The sequence below is a fragment of the Glossina fuscipes genome, unplaced genomic scaffold (genome assembly GCF_014805625.2).
Source record: "Glossina fuscipes isolate IAEA_lab_2018 unplaced genomic scaffold, Yale_Gfus_2 61, whole genome shotgun sequence".
Classification (NCBI taxonomy): domain Eukaryota; kingdom Metazoa; phylum Arthropoda; class Insecta; order Diptera; family Glossinidae; genus Glossina; species Glossina fuscipes.
Genome location: NW_023998433.1, coordinates 2,644,674 through 2,661,784, shown reverse-complemented (window position 1 = coordinate 2,661,784; position 17,111 = coordinate 2,644,674). Strand labels below are relative to the sequence as shown.

Here is a 17,111-nt window from a genome sequence, read left to right as displayed (position 1 = left end):
ACGCAACATACGTAAACTGCAGAAGAACTTAGAACGGAGCCTCATTTTATTATACCGATTTGAACTTGGTTGCCCGTATATTTGGCTTTCCATCTGACGTCTGTCCATATGTTCTTGTGTTCAGCGTACAGGCCACAATTTTTGAAATATTTTCACCAAATTTGATACAATGATATCCTTTGATCGAAGGACGAGCGGTGCTACAAACGTTTTGCATCGCTCCACTCTTTCGAGCACTCTACAAATAATGCCTTATTTTGAAAAGCCGTTATATGGGAAAAAATTGCAATTTTCAAATGTTATCGACACAGCTCACTTTGCAATAGTATTTTGACATTCTAAATTGGGATGAAAAATTTGATTCGACTGGGGTAATTTTGTGACCGCCCCCTCATATAATCATCCCCACGAAACCCGAATTTTTGTTTGGGAAAAACATCCCATTTTCAATATTTAATGGTGAAAATTGGTTCATAACTGTAAGTTAAGAAACCAATCAATCTTACCGAATTTGGACCACGTAGGTATATTTTCTGCATGCCACCGTATATCAGGATTCTCAGGACATTTAAACTCTTATATGCCATTTCATTTATTGTCAATGTTTTATGTAGAAAATTTGTTTATGATACTAATTTGACATTAAATTAAATGGACCTGATTTAAACCATGTGGTACTATTTCTTGGACCCCACCTCACGTAAGATTTTGCATAAATAGTAAACCCTTCGGAAAAAGTTTTAATTTTTAATATTTTGTAATGGGAATATAATGATTCATAGTGGCAATTTAGCAATAAAACTAACGACAGTAAATTTAGATAACATAATTCTATTTTTTAGACCCTAACATGTATAGGGGTTATCATGAAAAGCAAGCCGTTATATGGAGAGAAAGTAAAATTTCTAACTTTTAATGACAAAAACTGAAAAATTGTAACATTTTTGGGAAGTAAAGTAAGTCTGCAAAATTTGGATCACGTCATATGATGGAAACATCCTTCAATATGATTGCTTTGATGAAAAGTATGCCTTTGCATGCAAATAATGTGTAATTTTTGATGTACTGTTACCGAAACGAGTGAATAATTGTACTGGGCGAACTGGTGTAGGGTATTTAGTGCTAAGCCTTACCCGTCTATAATGTCCTGACAACATATATATATATATATATGTACACTCAATTAGATTTTCCCATTTTCATCGAGTAGAATGTTAGCACGGGAACAAGAGCGCTTTTTTTTCTATCAAAACTAAAAAAAACTGCTTCATACTTTGCTTTGTAAGAATTTTATCGCGCTATCCATCTTAACAAAAACTTGGTAAACTAATAATAATGAGATTACTATGATTGTGAAAAGTAAATAGCTAGTGAGATAGCATCAATTTTCTCCCAAGTGGCAACGCCGTTCAACCACCATATTGGTGGTTGATAACTCAACATTCTAAGCCTATTTAGTAGATCTTCATTGCGGTACTCAATGCAAACATATATATTCATTATATGAAGAAATAAAACTTTTGTTATTCATTTCTACATTCGTTGAATTTTTTCGTTATTATGCAATTGGTGTCAAGTTTCTACCATTTATCGAATAATAAATGCATGCATAATAAAAGCTAATGTAATCAAACAATTGTGTATCCAACATTATATCGAAATGGAACGTTGACTTCAAAATTCCACAAATGAGTCGAGAAGATCTTATTAAATCAATTTATTGCTGATTCACACGTATCGGCTGACAAATACACGTGAACATAAATAGTCATTTTGAGTTAGCGATGAAGAATTGAAACAAACAAATGCTTCAGTGGCTCAATACACTTCGGCGTATATTAGTCAATCTTCGGAAAACGTTGTTCATTGTAAACAAATTTAATCATTGGTAAAACACAATCGAGCTCTTCGTTAATGTTTTGCTAAAAAATTTATTTGGAAATATTTTGCCATCATAATTGTGCTCTCAAAATTTTCTTCATTTTGAAATGGTAAGTGAATGGCAAAGTTTATATAATTGAGGTAAACTGAAATTCAGCCCACGACCCTAACGTTTTACTGGATTTACAAATAAAATAGTTCATGCTCCCGTCATTAAGTTAACCAAACTTAATTTACTTCGTAAAAATTTTATTATTTTTCAGTTTCGGTCATAGAAAGCTAGAAATTGTACTTTCGCTGCATACCTTTTTGTCCATTGCTTTTCATGATAACGCTCATATATATCAGAGACTAAAAACTGAAATTATGTGATTTAAATTCGCTGCCCTTAGTTTTATTACCAAATTGCCACTAGGAACCAATTTTCGTCTTACATGGAGTATGGTCCAAGAAATATACCCGTGTGGTTTAAATTTGGCCTATTTAATTTTTATTTCAAGTTACTATTATGAATAAATTTTACATCATAAAACATTAACAATTCGTCCTTTTTTGTATAAAAGTGTTTACACTTCCTGAGAATGCTTATATACGGTGATATCCAAAAAATAGATCTACCCGGTCGGAATTCGGTAGAGTTGATTTCTATCTCAATTTACTATTATGAACCAATTTTCACTATGAAATATTGAAAATTGCTTCTATTTATTACATAAAGAGATTCAAGTTTCCTTGGAACGGTTTGCCACAGCTGAATCAAATTTTTCATACCAATTTAGAATATCAAAGTACTATAACACAGCGAGTTCTATCGGAAAATTTTGAAAATCGCGATATTTTGCTCGCGAAAGCAGACCGATCCGAAACATTTTCAATAGCGTTTGTCACGTCAGTGTATAAAATTTCATCAATATATTTCAAAAATTGTGACCTGTAGTTTAAAAATAAATCTACATGGACAGGCAGATAGACGGGCAGACTAGCTTAGAAAATCGTTCTAAATCGATCAACATAATAAAAGGTGCGTCTCTATTAAGTCCTTCTGTCTTGTTAACGTAAAACCAATCAGGACTTTTACTGAATTTATTAGTTAATTTATTCATTTTTTTGACCAGCTTCTCAGCTCTATCTCATACATATATCGATTATTGTTAGGCAAGATATGGCGGTGATAAATGAAAATATTTGTTGGCAGATCAAATTAACAACTTAGGACTCACATTTCAAAATTTTACAATTATTCCGTCCTTGTAAAATTCAAAAAACGGATATTTATATGAATGAAAACAAACATATGTGCATTACAAGTTACTTTACGACCGTTTTATGTACAAATATACGAAAGCTAACAGAAAAAAAAATTATATTCGACCGCAACCGAGTATTTTATACCCACGATCGTTATCCGTCGTATACCGTCATGACATCCGTTATATTGAATTTAGAATTAACATATTTTTAGTCAGATAATATATCGTCAGGTGAGCTTTCTGTCTCGTTTATCTTATGAGTAATAAGCAGAAAGCATCAAAAAATTGAAAAGACCATTTATAACTTTGTGTAAACTTGGCCGATTCTTTCGGTTTATAAGCAACGCCCACAAGACGAAATTGCCTTGTTTTTTGAAAACAGAGGTGCTCTCAAATTATATTTTACTGTGGTTGTATCCTTTCAATGTTTCTGCCGAGTTTAAAACCGATAGCTTTTTGTGAACTGGGGAGGGTATACCACAGACGTTGCACGGACAGACAGACAGGCAGAGGAACAGACGGACATGCTTAAATCACCTTAAAATTTGATGTTGATTAAGAATATAGAAGTGTCTACATCTTCCTTCTGAGCGCTGTAAATATTTTGACAAAATAAATGCACCCCTCATCCTTCGGTGGTGGGTATAAAAAATTAATTTGACTAAATTTTAAATACTGTTCTCTTAAGAAAGCTTCAAATGATGGATTTTCTATTAACTGTGAACATCAGAACAAATAGAACTTTTCTACACGAATTATATTTTAAAGGCTTTTATAAACATTGGCGTCGATAAGACCGTGTTTTAGATAGAAATAATGGAATGTTCTTCCGTATATTCAAAAATTGTGCACATCTCAGCTATATTAGTATTAATATACTTTAGAGGGAGAGAGATATATGTTTAAATGTAAAGGTTTATTGAATCTTCTATTCTTATAGTGAACGCCTTTGGAAAGGTACTATGCATAAATGCAAAATCAAAGCAACTAAGAGAAAAACTAAACGCGAGGAAGAAATTGCAATTATGTTGAACGTCAACAATTTGTTAGCATTACTTAGTAACTAATTAGATAGGAGAATATAAATATGTCAGTTTTTTTAGCCCCTTGAAATATCAGATGGAGTGCACGGTAAAATAATTATACCGGAAGACATTGGCATAATTATAAGAAATCCTCTCTTTGCACGCTTAAAGTCGATACGTCAATTAGGTTTCCTTAACTTCCGCTCTAAAATGGATGATAGAATAATTGAATGCAGCCGTTATGAACATTCCATTGGGTAAGATATTCGTCTATAAAAGATTTGTTTTGTTTCCTTTTTTTCTTAACAACGTTTTGCTCTCTAATGGTTATTTCAGAACTTATTATTTGGCCTTAAAAGCTATAGAAGCTAGTGAAAGAAATACAGAATGGATTAAAAGTAATCAAGTTGGAGGCAAAATTCCTGCGTTGTACAGAGACGCTGTCTTGGTATGCACTTTACTTTAGGTTGAAGAGAGCAAAAATTCATTAAAATCTTCTTTCTTTAGTTGGCCGCTCTTTTACACGATATAGGCCATGCGGCATTTTCGCATAGCTGGGAAGACGTGGATCCGAACTATGACCATGAAATGACAAGTTGGAAATTGATTGATAAAATATTTACAGAAAACTGTGAAATTTTTTCTCATTTACGTGACAATTCAAATTACGGCATCGATTTAATAAAAGCTTTAATAACTGGTCATCGTAAGCATTTCTCCCATTTCCTTCCGGATCAATATCGTTTCATCTTTGAGGTAAATTGAATTTTTCTTTTTTTTTGTTGCTTTCAATAAATGCACAAATAAATCGAATATTTTAAGTTTGTTAGTAATAAATATTGTCAAATTGATGTTGACAAATGGGATTATCTTAAACGTGACGGACGCGTGTTTGGAGAAGAGTCGCTCACCGATTTCGAAGACGTGTTCTTGAATGCCCGCGTCACTGAAGACGGCAACCATATCGAATACTTATGCTCTGATCGGTATAAAATCATTCAATTATTTACCACAAGGTGGAGATTTTATAGAGACTATTATTGTCAAACTCATAACATCATTTCCAATGCTATATTCAAGAAAATTATTAGACGAAATTTTACGTTAAGTGAATTGGAAAAGTGTTATCAAGCTGACACCTTTTTGAACTTCATTGATGAAAAAATACTCTCAGCGGTCAAAAATGATTCTTTAACGAGATTTCTCAATAAATCCGTAGCATATAAAGAAATACCTTCAAAGAAATTCAAAGCGATTTGCGAATGTTTGCCTAATTCGTATGCTGATAGTGAAACCTTTCACATACAACCGGTGTCGAAGTATTTCCCCAAAAACAAAGTGTGCTTATATCCAGAGTAAGTTGAACAATTTGCATTTATTCCTTTTTTTTCTCATAATTTCATTTTTTTTTAGTCGGGGTAATTTTGATACAATAAGTGATGAAACGATTTTTATAAAAAAAACTATTAATTTTGTTTGCTCGGAGAGGTAATTTTTCCTGCGTTTATTAGCAATAAGCAAACGGTATAATAAATAAATATTTTCAGTGATAATGTTATCTATTTTAATATAAAGGATGAAACTAAATACTTCCAACAGGATCTTTGCCTAGACGCTTAAAGAAAATCCAGCTGTGCCGATAGCTAAATTTTATTTATGCTTAACCAAGATTAGCTATGCCAGTAAAAGCGCATAAAAACTGCCCTCTTTGGAAAGCCTTATCTTGGACTAGCATCTTTCAGAAGAATATTCTACATAAGCTAACATATTAGTAAAATGAATTAATGAAATGATGATAAGTTATTTTACTCGATATGCAGGATATATTTTCATAATCATTTAATAAGTTTTTCAAATTTTTTTTTCCATTTGTTTATCTATTTTCTCCAAAGAATCGAAAATAAATATTTCTTATATAAACTAAAAATTGCGAAAAGTTCCATGATAATTAATAACTTTTCGATAGGCCGTAAAGTTTAAAAACATTTGATAGTCCTGGAAAACTAAGAAGCATCTATCCAAACTCCTTCAGCTTTGAAATAATAAAATAAGTTAATTAGCAGAAATGTTAATACATTATAAAAAGTTTAGATTAAATAATATTTTTGAATGTGTTTATAAGCAAATGTTCCATTTTTTCTGTCCTCGGACAGCATTCTACTTCTTAGCATTGCTTGCTATCTTCTATCGTTAGACGTGGCATAGGGTCACCAAACGTCTTAGCTATTGTTTCAACAATTTCAAAGGAAACACATGGCTTTCGATTCAAAAGGGGTTAATATTTCTTTTCACATTTAATTTTTTATTAAGTTATTTCCATAATGAGACACTTTGAGGCAAACGATAATGCACTTGTGTGAAATCTAAACTTCACATTCGTAATAAATGGCTCATTTGTGTAGAAACTTTTGTAAAAAAAACTTGTAAATTAGAATTATTTCAATTATGTTTGCTGCAACCTAATTTATTATGTATTGTGAAATCAAAGATTATAGAGTTATCGCTCTTGCATAACTTGAGAATAAACTATATAAGTTTAACTCTCGCTCGAAAATGAAAAGCAACTTTCATTTACGTGATTATCGCTCTTATTACCGTATGAAGAATTAGACAATCATGTCTTCCAATTATGACCATACAAGAGAAGGAATTTAGGGAACGAATATACATGTGAAGTCTTCAAAATGACAAGTCTAACGAGATGGTAGATGAAACCGTTTCCAATCATTTTAAGTACGAACGAGAGATAAATACGAATAAAGAAAAATGGTATCAAAAGAGAAATAATGATAATAGTAATGTGTAAGAAAAGGAAGTTACTCCCATTTCTTACTTATTCAAGTCTTGCTAGATATATTCAGAACTTAAATAAAATCGTATACCTGCATATACCAAAATAAGTAATATGCTCTTTTTTTTTTTTAAATTTTAATCGTTTACAGGTTTTTTGAAGCTAATTTTGAACAGATCTTTCTCAATGGCAACAAGAATATCGTTTTTTGGATTAAACTAACATAGTATTAAATAATTGTTACTCTCATCTTTTATTCAAAACAGTTTTCCAAGATCTACAAATATATAGAGGAATTATCATAGCTATTATCCTCTTTAAAAAATGTTACAAATTCGTAGTTCCAGGACAAGTGTATTGAAACCATTTTCATTTGAGGTGACCGGGATGAAATCTTTTGCGAAAGAATTCAAAAATGATGCAGAGTAATTGAAGGATTTATCATAATTATCTTCCTTTAACATAAACTATTCAGTATAATCCTGGCTGATCTTGTTTATATGCCACGCATGAAATCATTTCAAAAAAATTCAAAATAGTTCTCATATTGTTTCTGATTTGCAGTTTTTTTTTTTGAATTTCATTAATATATTTTAATATACAATATATAAATATAAACTTGATGGTAATCTGATCGAAATATATATATCACCCACGCTCTTTAGAGTCTAAACTTGCAAAATGAATTTTACAATATACTAAGAATCTTAAGAGGCTTTGAATTAGGTACATTTCGCTTATATCGTGTATATTACATTTTAATGTTATCGTTATTATTCATATTTTGTTTTTCGATCTGTATTTGAAATATTGGCACTAATTATGGATGACGTTAAATAGATTTCATTTTCGAGTTTTTGTACAATATGTAAGCACCCTAGATGCAAGAAATGCTGCCAAATCAGTCGTAAGTTGTATAATCCACGTTGTAAATTTGGTTTTTTAGATTAAGAATTGTTTGTTTAGACTTGCGTTCATAAGAGAAAACAGCTGCACATTGATAACAACGTAAATTATAAGCAAAATTGTTTACTTACAAATAACTGAACCAAAACAAGAAGTTTTAAATTTGTCAAAGGTATGTAAACTAATTCTTTTTTTCTTTCTATTTACCCTGATTGTCTAATTAATACTCTTAATTCGCCAAAGCTTGTAATCGATTCTGCATCATCAATTTTTTCATAGAACATCATATACTGTCGTTATCATTGATTTAAAAAGCTGAGTGAAATCTTATTAAAAGTTATTATTAAATAATATATAATATATATATGTATACGATATATATATAGTGATATATTGCTCATATTATATTTGGGCAATAGAGGAACAACGAAATTGGCGGAAAAGCAATGTTGTCAGATGTACAAGGTCTGTGCGGGACACTTCAAATCCTCTTACTTCACCCGAAAATTTGTCAGTAAATGGATTGTACATATATGGGCAAAGTGTATAAAAAAAAATGTATTGCAGGTAGATTTTTCGAGAATCAAAAGCGGGTTTTGAATACGTTTTAGGTAATATTGATGCGAGTGATGGCTTAAGGAGAACCTACATCCTACCTTCGCTTAGAATTTTTCGGGGTTCGGCGGCTATCCATACCAGAGGGGCGATAATTCTTACTTAGGCGTTGCATAGAGTTTCCGTTGTTGTACCAGAAATGATATTATTTTCATATTTTATGAAAAATTCTTCACTTACGTGTTATCAGTTCCATTTGAATCACTTTTTTTATTTAAATCGGTAGGGCTGGCAATATTTCCAATTTTTGTTTCAAACTTTTGTGTTTCCGCTTGCCATACTCTCTGGCTTATCTTTTCGCTTATATGGCAGATCAGAAGGGAATGTTATAACGTTAAACTATTTATCGTAACAGCTGACTTTTGTTTACTTGGTATATATGCAGTCATTATTTTTAACTAATAACAAGGAGAGCTAAAAATCATTTTCCGTTTGATTATCAATATGTGTGGTGTTGTAAAGATATTTTCATTTTTATATAAATAAAAATATTTCGGATAAAATGAGAGAGCTTTGTTAACTTTAGCATTATATTTATGGGGGAATGGGATTTGCTATATGCGCTTGGCGAAGAAATTCTAAATAAATGGCACATTTATTCAAACAAATTTGTGAATTAATTTCTCAACTGTTTTCCTATATTTTAATTAAATATTTTTGTATTCGAAATTTGCGAAACTTCATTAACTGTTTCAACATTGACCATTGTATTAAAAAAGCAAATTTTTGAAAGCCTCTCAAATTTAATGCCCCTCATATGACTTGTTTGACATATATAGGTTATGAACAGTTTGGCTTTGAAATAATTGTCTTAAAAATACAATAATAAATTTGACACCAAACATATGATAAGCAATAATTTTTTCTTAAGAGAAAAAATAGGTTGATTAATATTATACAATTTTTTTTTATTGGCCTAGTCTCTCTTATCTTGACATCGAAAAATAAAAAAATAAAAATTAGACGATTTGTTTTTCAGTGAGAATACAATATTTAAAAATTAAGTTGGGACTATGGAAATATTAGATGAGATACATGGTGTAATAGTTTTACCGATGGATGTCAAGCCGATTGTCGAAACTCCGATCTTTGAACGTCTAAAGTCAATACGTCAACTTGGTTTTATGAAACTTGGTTACAAAGCGAATGATAGGATAATTGCACATAATCGCTACAATCATTCGATTGGGTTAGATTGAATATTGTGTTACACTTTTTTTAAAAAATACTTTAACAATGTTTTCTTTTTTGACTTTTGTAGCACTTACCACACAGCTCTCTTAACGCTAGATGCCATTGAAAAAAACACAATATGGATCAAGGCCATGCAGCCGGAAGGCAAAATTCCTTCTATTTATAAAGATGCGGTCTTAGTATGTGTGATATTTTCAAAAATGGAATTAGAAAAAGATTTCATTAAATCTGAGTTTTTAGCTAGCTGCTCTCCTCCATGATATTGGTCATGGACCGTTTTCGCATAGCTGGGAATACGTTGATCCTGATTATAACCATGAAACGATGAGCGGGAAACTGATTGACAAGATATTTGCCGAATGTCCACAAATTTTCGCCCATCTACGTGAAAACAATAATCGCGGCATTGATTTAATTAAATCCTTAATAACTGGTCACCGTAAAGATTTTAAACATTCGCTGCCCAATGAATATCGCTTCATATTTGAGGTAAGTTTACGTTTGTATACCTTTTGTTATAAGAATGCTACTCTCCGTTAAAAATTTCCAGATTGTTAGCAATAAGTTTTGCCAAATCGATGTCGATAAATGGGATTATCTGAAACGTGATGGACATCTGTTTGGCAAACTGTCGCTTATAAATTTTGATGAAGTATTCTTGAATTCTCGTGCTAGCGAAGATGGAGCCCATGTCGAATACTCATGCGCTGACACACACAAGATTATTCAACTATTTACGGCACGTTGGACTTTTTACAAGGATTATTACAGCCAAACATATAATATTACGCGTAATGCTATATTAAGAAAAATTATTGGAAGGAAGTACACCTCTAATGATTTGGAAAAATTTTATGAGATAAAGAATTTTTTAAAGTTTATTGATGCGGAAGTAATCGCAGCCATCAAAGATGATGATTTAACCAGATTTTTAGATGAATCTACGACCTTCAAAGAAGTATCTTGGAGAGAGTTCCAATCTATTTGTCGCTGCTTAATCGATTCATATCGTGATTGCCAATACATTCATATAGAACGGGTTTTAGAGTATTTCCCCAAAGATGAAATATGTTTGTATCCAAAGTAAGTGAAAGAAAGAAAGGTTTCGTTTTATGGTGGGTCTTTTATTTCCGCTATCTTACGCTGATATTATCGCCGAATTTTCGCAATTGTTTTAAGTGTTCCAGTAAATCTAGATATATGCGATTGACGATTTTGCGTCAGTTTTCAATGTCTGTTTAACTTTTAGACTTTGTTTTACAAATTTCATACTCCCTTTATGAAAGAAGGAATTTTAAAAATAGACAACAAACGTATCATCTGACATCAATTAGATTGCAATTAGTAAGTAAATGTTGAGTACAAGGATTTTTGGGCGTTTCCGGCAATGGTAAACTTAACGCCCGTTTCGATTTCGTTGGTGGTCATAAAATTTGTATTCATTGTTTCCTGAAACTTTTTTATTAATTTTTTTCAATATCTTCCAGTCGCGGGACAATCGATACGACAATTGATGAAACCTATCCCTTAAGAAAATGGATTAATTTTATTTGCTCGGAAAGGTATTCACTACATTTTTCTTTTTTAAAAATTGAAATTTAAGAAAAAATTATCTTCCAGGGATAACATTATATATTACACAGGTGACTTTGAGAAAAGGACGTGAACATTTTCTTAATCATTTTTAAACAAAATTTAACTTACGATAAGACAATGCCACAAAGAAGTAAAAAGTGCGATTTCTACGTTATTTGCGCCAGCACAAAATTATTAAGAGGGACACATTTTTATATTCATGTCTTTATACGATCGGTCGGCGTGTTCTGCTGTGATGTGTGTTTTATAGTTACAATATGTTTAAATGTAAAAAACTGCCGACACTTATGTATACATGTTATATTTGTTTGTTTTATTTATTCATTTTACTATTCGTACTTAATATAGTGAATTGTAAAAATTTTGTAATAGTAACATCGGCTGTTAAATATTAAATAATAATAACTCATTTAACAAAAGCAAAAAAAAAAAGAAAGATATACGTAACAATAGGAGATCACTGTTAGTATAAAATAATAACTATTTTCTTTTTTAATTTTCATTAATAACAGTTTAAAGTCTCATTTTTTCTAAGCTCCAACAAATCTAAAGCTGTTAAATTTTTTCATAAAAATACTGAATATGTGCAATTTTTTTTTTTTTTTTTACAAATATAAAAAACAAATAACTAATAATAAGAATATTAGATTCGTCTTAGCGTGAATCTTAAAATTCCGCAACTCCTTTGTCTCTCTGTTTTCGTTTCTCTTTTTTTTGTAACTATGACATTTCAAAACTAGGGAATATCTTGTCTTTTCACAGGCGCCCTATTTTGTTCAGGTCAGAACCAATTGTAAGAGATTACTATCTTGTAATGGTGAAGTACATAATTAGAAAGTAAATTACGATTTTCTTGTAATTGGTCTGTTAACGGTCGTGTTTGTCACCCTAGTATACATCGCTTATATAGCGACTTTTGGTGTATGAATAGCAGTGGCAACATAACAGTAAAATAAAAAAAATAACGTGTGAAGATAAACATGAAAGGCACGATTTGTTGTTTGCAATAGCTTCCATTTCGTCACTTGAACGGAAAAGAATGTGTGCTGAACGTGAAAAGATATTTCTACAGACTTCGAAGATATTGGTAATTTTCTTGTTCATATTGGGGTTGAAGTGCAGTTAGACCCCAACAGCTTAAGAGAGGCATAAAGGCGTAGAGTGAGCGTAATTCAGGGCAAGTAAAAACTTCTTTTAAGAAGCTTGTCTTATTTTATTTGATTTAAGTTGTATTCAAATTTTAGTGGACAATTATTTATGTTGTCAAAGCTAAAAAAAGGAAGCGAATGTCTAGAAAATGATTCAATATACTGTTATGTGCAGACCCCTATAAAATAAAAGCCTAGAAAATTAAACAACACAACGAAATAAAGCCTAATTCTAAATTATAACTAATTACATACATATATTACAAATTACATATTTAATATATTTTGCTTTCGAAAAAGCAACGCATTTTTTATTCTTTCGTATCTCTTTTAGAAAATTAAGGTAGATGTTTTTGTGCCAAATGAGCCGCCAAATATTGTTTATGTAAACGTTGTCGACAAAACTGGTAGAATTCAATTTCGTTGGTAAAATTACGTCGTACAATGTCTTTCACCTTTTCGCTAACAGGTGGTTTAAAATTGTTTTTATTAATTTTTGTTAGATATTCGGCGCTTGCTAAAGAAAAAAAAAAAGCAAAAGAAAAAATAATGATACAAATGCTATATATGCCTTTATTATATTTAGAAACCTTACTGTCATAGATTTCCCGTACGCCCTGAAAGAAACGCGGTATATACTTTTCGAAGACTGCTAAGGTAGTATTCAGATCTTCTAAAACTCCTACTACTGCATATTGACTCTCTACGGCATGCTTGGCCCTTTCTAATGCACCCACCGTATTAAAAGGCCTAAAAAATTAACAAAAGAAACATTTTTTTAAAGTGATTAGTATGTACTGCTAATATTAGCGCTTACGTGCACTCATAAGCGTGACCACAAAAAAATAAACTTTGTCGCCGGTGATCTCCAATACCCTCGACACTAACACCTTGTGTGTAAGTACATTCCTGATCTCCGGAAAGAACGCAAGTCTCGAAATCCTTTTTCAACCAGCCAGGATGCGGGAGCGGTAGATCGGGAAAAGCTGCCTTGCGTTCGACAAAATACCACGGTGCTCTTACGTAATAAAACCAACTAATTACACGTTCCACGGGATCACGTACTACGTTTATATAGATGGGTATAGGTAAATTGAATTTACTGAAATTTGTATAGCAAACATGTTTAATGAACACTGAAGGTACTGGTAAATCGCTAATAACTTCGGCCATTTCCTGTTGTTGATCTTCAGCCAAACGTATGGTCTCAACTTTTTGTACCGCGTCGCGGTTGAATTGAAAATTGTTACGTTCAGATAAACGACGCAAAAGTTCCATAAATGTTTGGCTACCAACTTTGGGCACTCGGTTGAAAAATACCAATTCCATTTTAGCTTTGCGGGTATTATTCAAGTCATAGACGTTTAATGATTGCATCTGAATGGATTGAATACAGAAGAGAAATAGAAACAGGAAATAGTTTTTTTTTTTTTCAAATAAGTTCAGTATCTATGTATTTCAATACGATAGTTAATGTCGGTCGATTGATATGTATGTTACTTTTTTCAATCTGATTTAACGATTTTGTCGAACACAAATATTTTTAAATCGCCTCTCTCCATTCGCGCTCTTAATTTTAAAGATTATTGGGCTCTCTCATTTAATATAATTATTTTTTCTTTTCGCCCGTCATGTAATCATCAATTAGTTCTTATTCTGTGAAGCATGAATTTTTTCGTAAATCCTTTGAAAAATATTTGAAAATTGAATAATTACCAATTAATTTTTGAAAAATGCACAAGTGTGAAAAGAAAGTCGCCATCATCATTTGTAATTGTTAAACAATAGAAACTTGCTCGCAAATGTCAAGATTTGTTATCGATAAATTACTGATATAACTGTTTGCACCATTTTATGGTATTTTCTTAATATTGTTGTTGTTGTATTTTTAGAAAACTTTAAACACTAATAGTGTCTAATATATGTTAATATAAAAAAATAGAGAATAAAACAAAATTGAAAACATATAACAAGCTTTAATTTCGGTTTTCATTCCTCTGGTCAAGAGATCAGCATTTCATTGGATTTATGTCGTGCGATTTTCTTATGCTAGAAAAATGCTGCATTTGTGCCATTTTCTTTATCGATTTATTTGTCACTGTTCGTTATGAACAATAACTATACAGCATGCACGCACATCCACACGTAAGATCTATAAACGATCTGTTGGACTTTCTATTAAATATATATTTTTCATTTTCTTTAAGTGAGAGAAGATATATGAGCTTTACATATGAACTTGTAGGCGATATTAATCGTAAATTCTAATATTTCTTTTTTTTTTTGGTTTTTTGTGAGAATAAGGTTAGCTCAATTTCAGTTACGTTTATCGTTTAATATTCCTCCTTTGTGCATTTTCATTACTACACCAACATTAGGCATTCTACAAAGAATATTATCAGCCTAATAATAGAGATAACGTCAATTAGCGACGCAATTATCGTGGATAAATTGAATGCATGGGCGCGTGAGGTCGATATGAATGAATTTGAATATTCTGAATACTTGCGTGTTTTCAAGCACCAGTATGTTCTGCGTTTCCTTTTTGTATCGTAACGTTTTCAAAAATTGTTTTATTATAAGCCGAGCAAACAATTAGGAAAGTAATGTCCGTATTTATGTATTACTGTTTTAGCAGGGTTGCTTAATATAAACGGTACTAAACGTTATAATGCAGACTATCTTCGAAGGAAGTAAATTGAATTTTTTTTCTCTCTTTTAGTAACATGTTGGTTAATGACTTTTGGTCGATGTGAAACATGCGCTTATCTTTTTTTTTTTATTAATTTTTTTTTTTTATGAAAAGGAAGAGTTTTTTGTCTTGTCATTTAAAAACCTCAACTGTTTATTTTTTGTCTTTTTAAAATAATTTATGTTAAAAATTTACTTAATTTTAAATAAAAGTGTTTTTTTTTGCTTGCAATTTTATCAAATTTATTGCTAGGTATTGTTTATATATACTTTGGTTACAAAAGTAATAAAATTCATATTCATAAGTAAAGTTACGACGTATCGTGGCCTTAACATCATCATCAATTTGGGGCTTACGTTTATTTCTATTACGATTTGATATATGCTCTTCATGCACTGTGTAATAAAAATTTTGAAGACGACATCAACTTTTAAACTTTACTGTGTCAGAAAGTTGAAACTTACTTTCATAAATCACTTTGGCAGCGCAAAAGAAGCGTGGTATGTAATTTTCAAAGACTCCTAAAGTTATATTGGTATCTTCCCAAGACCCGACGACAGCATAACCACGTTCCACATGCCCTTTGGCTATTTGTGCAGCAGCTAGTAAATTGAAAGCCCTTAAAATTGTACATCTTATTGAAGCTCCTATCATTTTTTAATTTAATTTTACCCGTCACCGGAAAACGTATAAATTTTTCATTGTATTGGATATGCTAATATATGGATTTCAAAGTCACACGTTTTATTTGTTCATTTTGCTTTTTAATGTACGATACTACTTGGGATAGTCACACTTTATGCTATTCATTCGGAATAATTTTCTTAATCGATTTAAACTCCTCTGTCGGTCTGTTGTCCGTACAAGAGTGTTGTATTCAGCTTACAGGGTGCAGGAACAAGCTTTACTGGAAACGGATTGCATCTCATTTACCCTCGTATTTTGAAAAAGTTGCCACGACATTATGCAGTCCACGTAATGGTTCTCCGTACCAGACTATAACGTTTTAACCTGTGTTTATTTGGTTCTATTTATGCTGTGAAAAGGTTGTATAAAGCAATAGTTGCGTTTGGAAATCGCATATAAATTCATTTTTATTTAGCGCTCCATAGAAAATAGATTTATATGACAATTTTACAGGCCCAAGGTATTGAACAAGTGAATAAATTTCCATTCTTTCTGCTTTGTTTTTTTGCAAAGCTCTTACTGCTTTGTATTTCCGAAAAAATGTTACAATCATTAATCGCAAGTTTTTTTTTTAGTTTAGTTAATAAATATACGAACAAAAGGTTTGCTATTCTATTAAAAGCAGCCACTACGGAGTTATTTCTTATTGCATTTAATATTTGCAGAACAACTGGGACAGGATCTTTTATTCAAACGGTTGATGTGTTCTCCCGACAGGCTTGACAGCATACAACCGAAAATTGTCGCGCTGGAGAATCCGTTTATCGTAATTTTTTGCACATTACAAACAGCTTGTCTTCCATTCCGGGTCCAGTTGCAACAATATTTCTTTACACTATTCGATACTGATTACACTACTATATTCGAGAAACTCGTAATATTAGGTGTTTGCAAAAATATTGATCAATTTTTCACTTGAAAAAGACATTTATTGAGAAAAATTGGAACAATGTATATTAACCAAAATGTTTTCCGTCATTTTCCATAACATTTTACTGTATTCCTGGCAACATGACGATACCACGTCGAAAGAACGTTTGGCAACGATCCACCCCCCGACCCATTTTCTCATTTTTTCAACTTTGCAGACCACCGTGCCAGCTTAGCCTTGGTGCACTAATCTGAACAAGTGGTAATCAGAAAGCGCCATGCGTGATGAGTACGTTCGGTGGGGCAAAACTTCTTATTCGAGCTGCAAGAGAGGCATTTTCAATCACTTCGCGTCTCCAATTTCAAATCCTTAAAACCTGGACCCAAAAATAGGATGTGATAGACTAGACCATAAGCCTCTGAATGTGCTTGGTGGGCTTCGGCAGCAGATTTCTT

General features: G+C 31.7%; 3 protein-coding genes across 6 annotated transcripts in view; 2 read left to right on the top strand and 1 right to left on the bottom strand.

Annotated features, from left to right (window-relative positions):
* Positions 1-6,044, top strand: part of LOC119638020 (deoxynucleoside triphosphate triphosphohydrolase SAMHD1 homolog) — a 33,386-nt gene extending 27,342 nt beyond the window's left edge. The window contains exons 1-7 of one of the 3 annotated variants that reach the window (XM_038034573.1): positions 1,305-1,991; positions 4,235-4,413; positions 4,493-4,604; positions 4,664-4,912; positions 4,979-5,511; positions 5,570-5,644; positions 5,704-6,044. In XM_038034573.1, coding sequence (XP_037890501.1) covers positions 1,989-1,991; positions 4,235-4,413; positions 4,493-4,604; positions 4,664-4,912; positions 4,979-5,511; positions 5,570-5,644; positions 5,704-5,776 — 1,224 coding nt within the window. In that variant the 5' untranslated portion in view covers positions 1,305-1,988 and the 3' untranslated portion in view covers positions 5,777-6,044. Of the gene's footprint in view, positions 1-1,304; positions 1,992-2,463; positions 4,177-4,234; positions 4,414-4,492; positions 4,605-4,663; positions 4,913-4,978; positions 5,512-5,569; positions 5,645-5,703 lie in introns of those variants that run through there. The other 2 variants (XM_038034574.1, XM_038034575.1) reach the window with 2 other exon arrangements.
* The window catches only part of LOC119638022 (deoxynucleoside triphosphate triphosphohydrolase SAMHD1 homolog), a 39,319-nt gene extending 27,697 nt beyond the window's left edge, over positions 1-11,622 (top strand). The window contains exons 1-7 of one of the 2 annotated variants that reach the window (XM_038034577.1): positions 8,841-8,924; positions 9,448-9,657; positions 9,730-9,841; positions 9,903-10,151; positions 10,213-10,745; positions 11,150-11,224; positions 11,283-11,622. In XM_038034577.1, coding sequence (XP_037890505.1) covers positions 9,482-9,657; positions 9,730-9,841; positions 9,903-10,151; positions 10,213-10,745; positions 11,150-11,224; positions 11,283-11,328 — 1,191 coding nt within the window. In that variant the 5' untranslated portion in view covers positions 8,841-8,924; positions 9,448-9,481 and the 3' untranslated portion in view covers positions 11,329-11,622. Of the gene's footprint in view, positions 1-8,840; positions 8,925-9,447; positions 9,658-9,729; positions 9,842-9,902; positions 10,152-10,212; positions 10,746-11,149; positions 11,225-11,282 lie in introns of those variants that run through there. The other variant, XM_038034578.1, reaches the window with a different exon arrangement.
* The window catches only part of LOC119638021 (heparan sulfate 2-O-sulfotransferase pipe), a 93,561-nt gene continuing 88,072 nt past the window's right edge, over positions 11,623-17,111 (bottom strand). The window contains exons 4-6 of the mRNA XM_038034576.1: positions 13,224-13,783; positions 13,002-13,156; positions 11,623-12,923 (exon numbers count right to left, since the gene is read on the bottom strand). Of these exons, the coding sequence (XP_037890504.1) occupies positions 12,745-12,923; positions 13,002-13,156; positions 13,224-13,783 (894 nt within the window). The 3' untranslated portion in view covers positions 11,623-12,744. The remainder of the gene's footprint in view (positions 12,924-13,001; positions 13,157-13,223; positions 13,784-17,111) is intronic.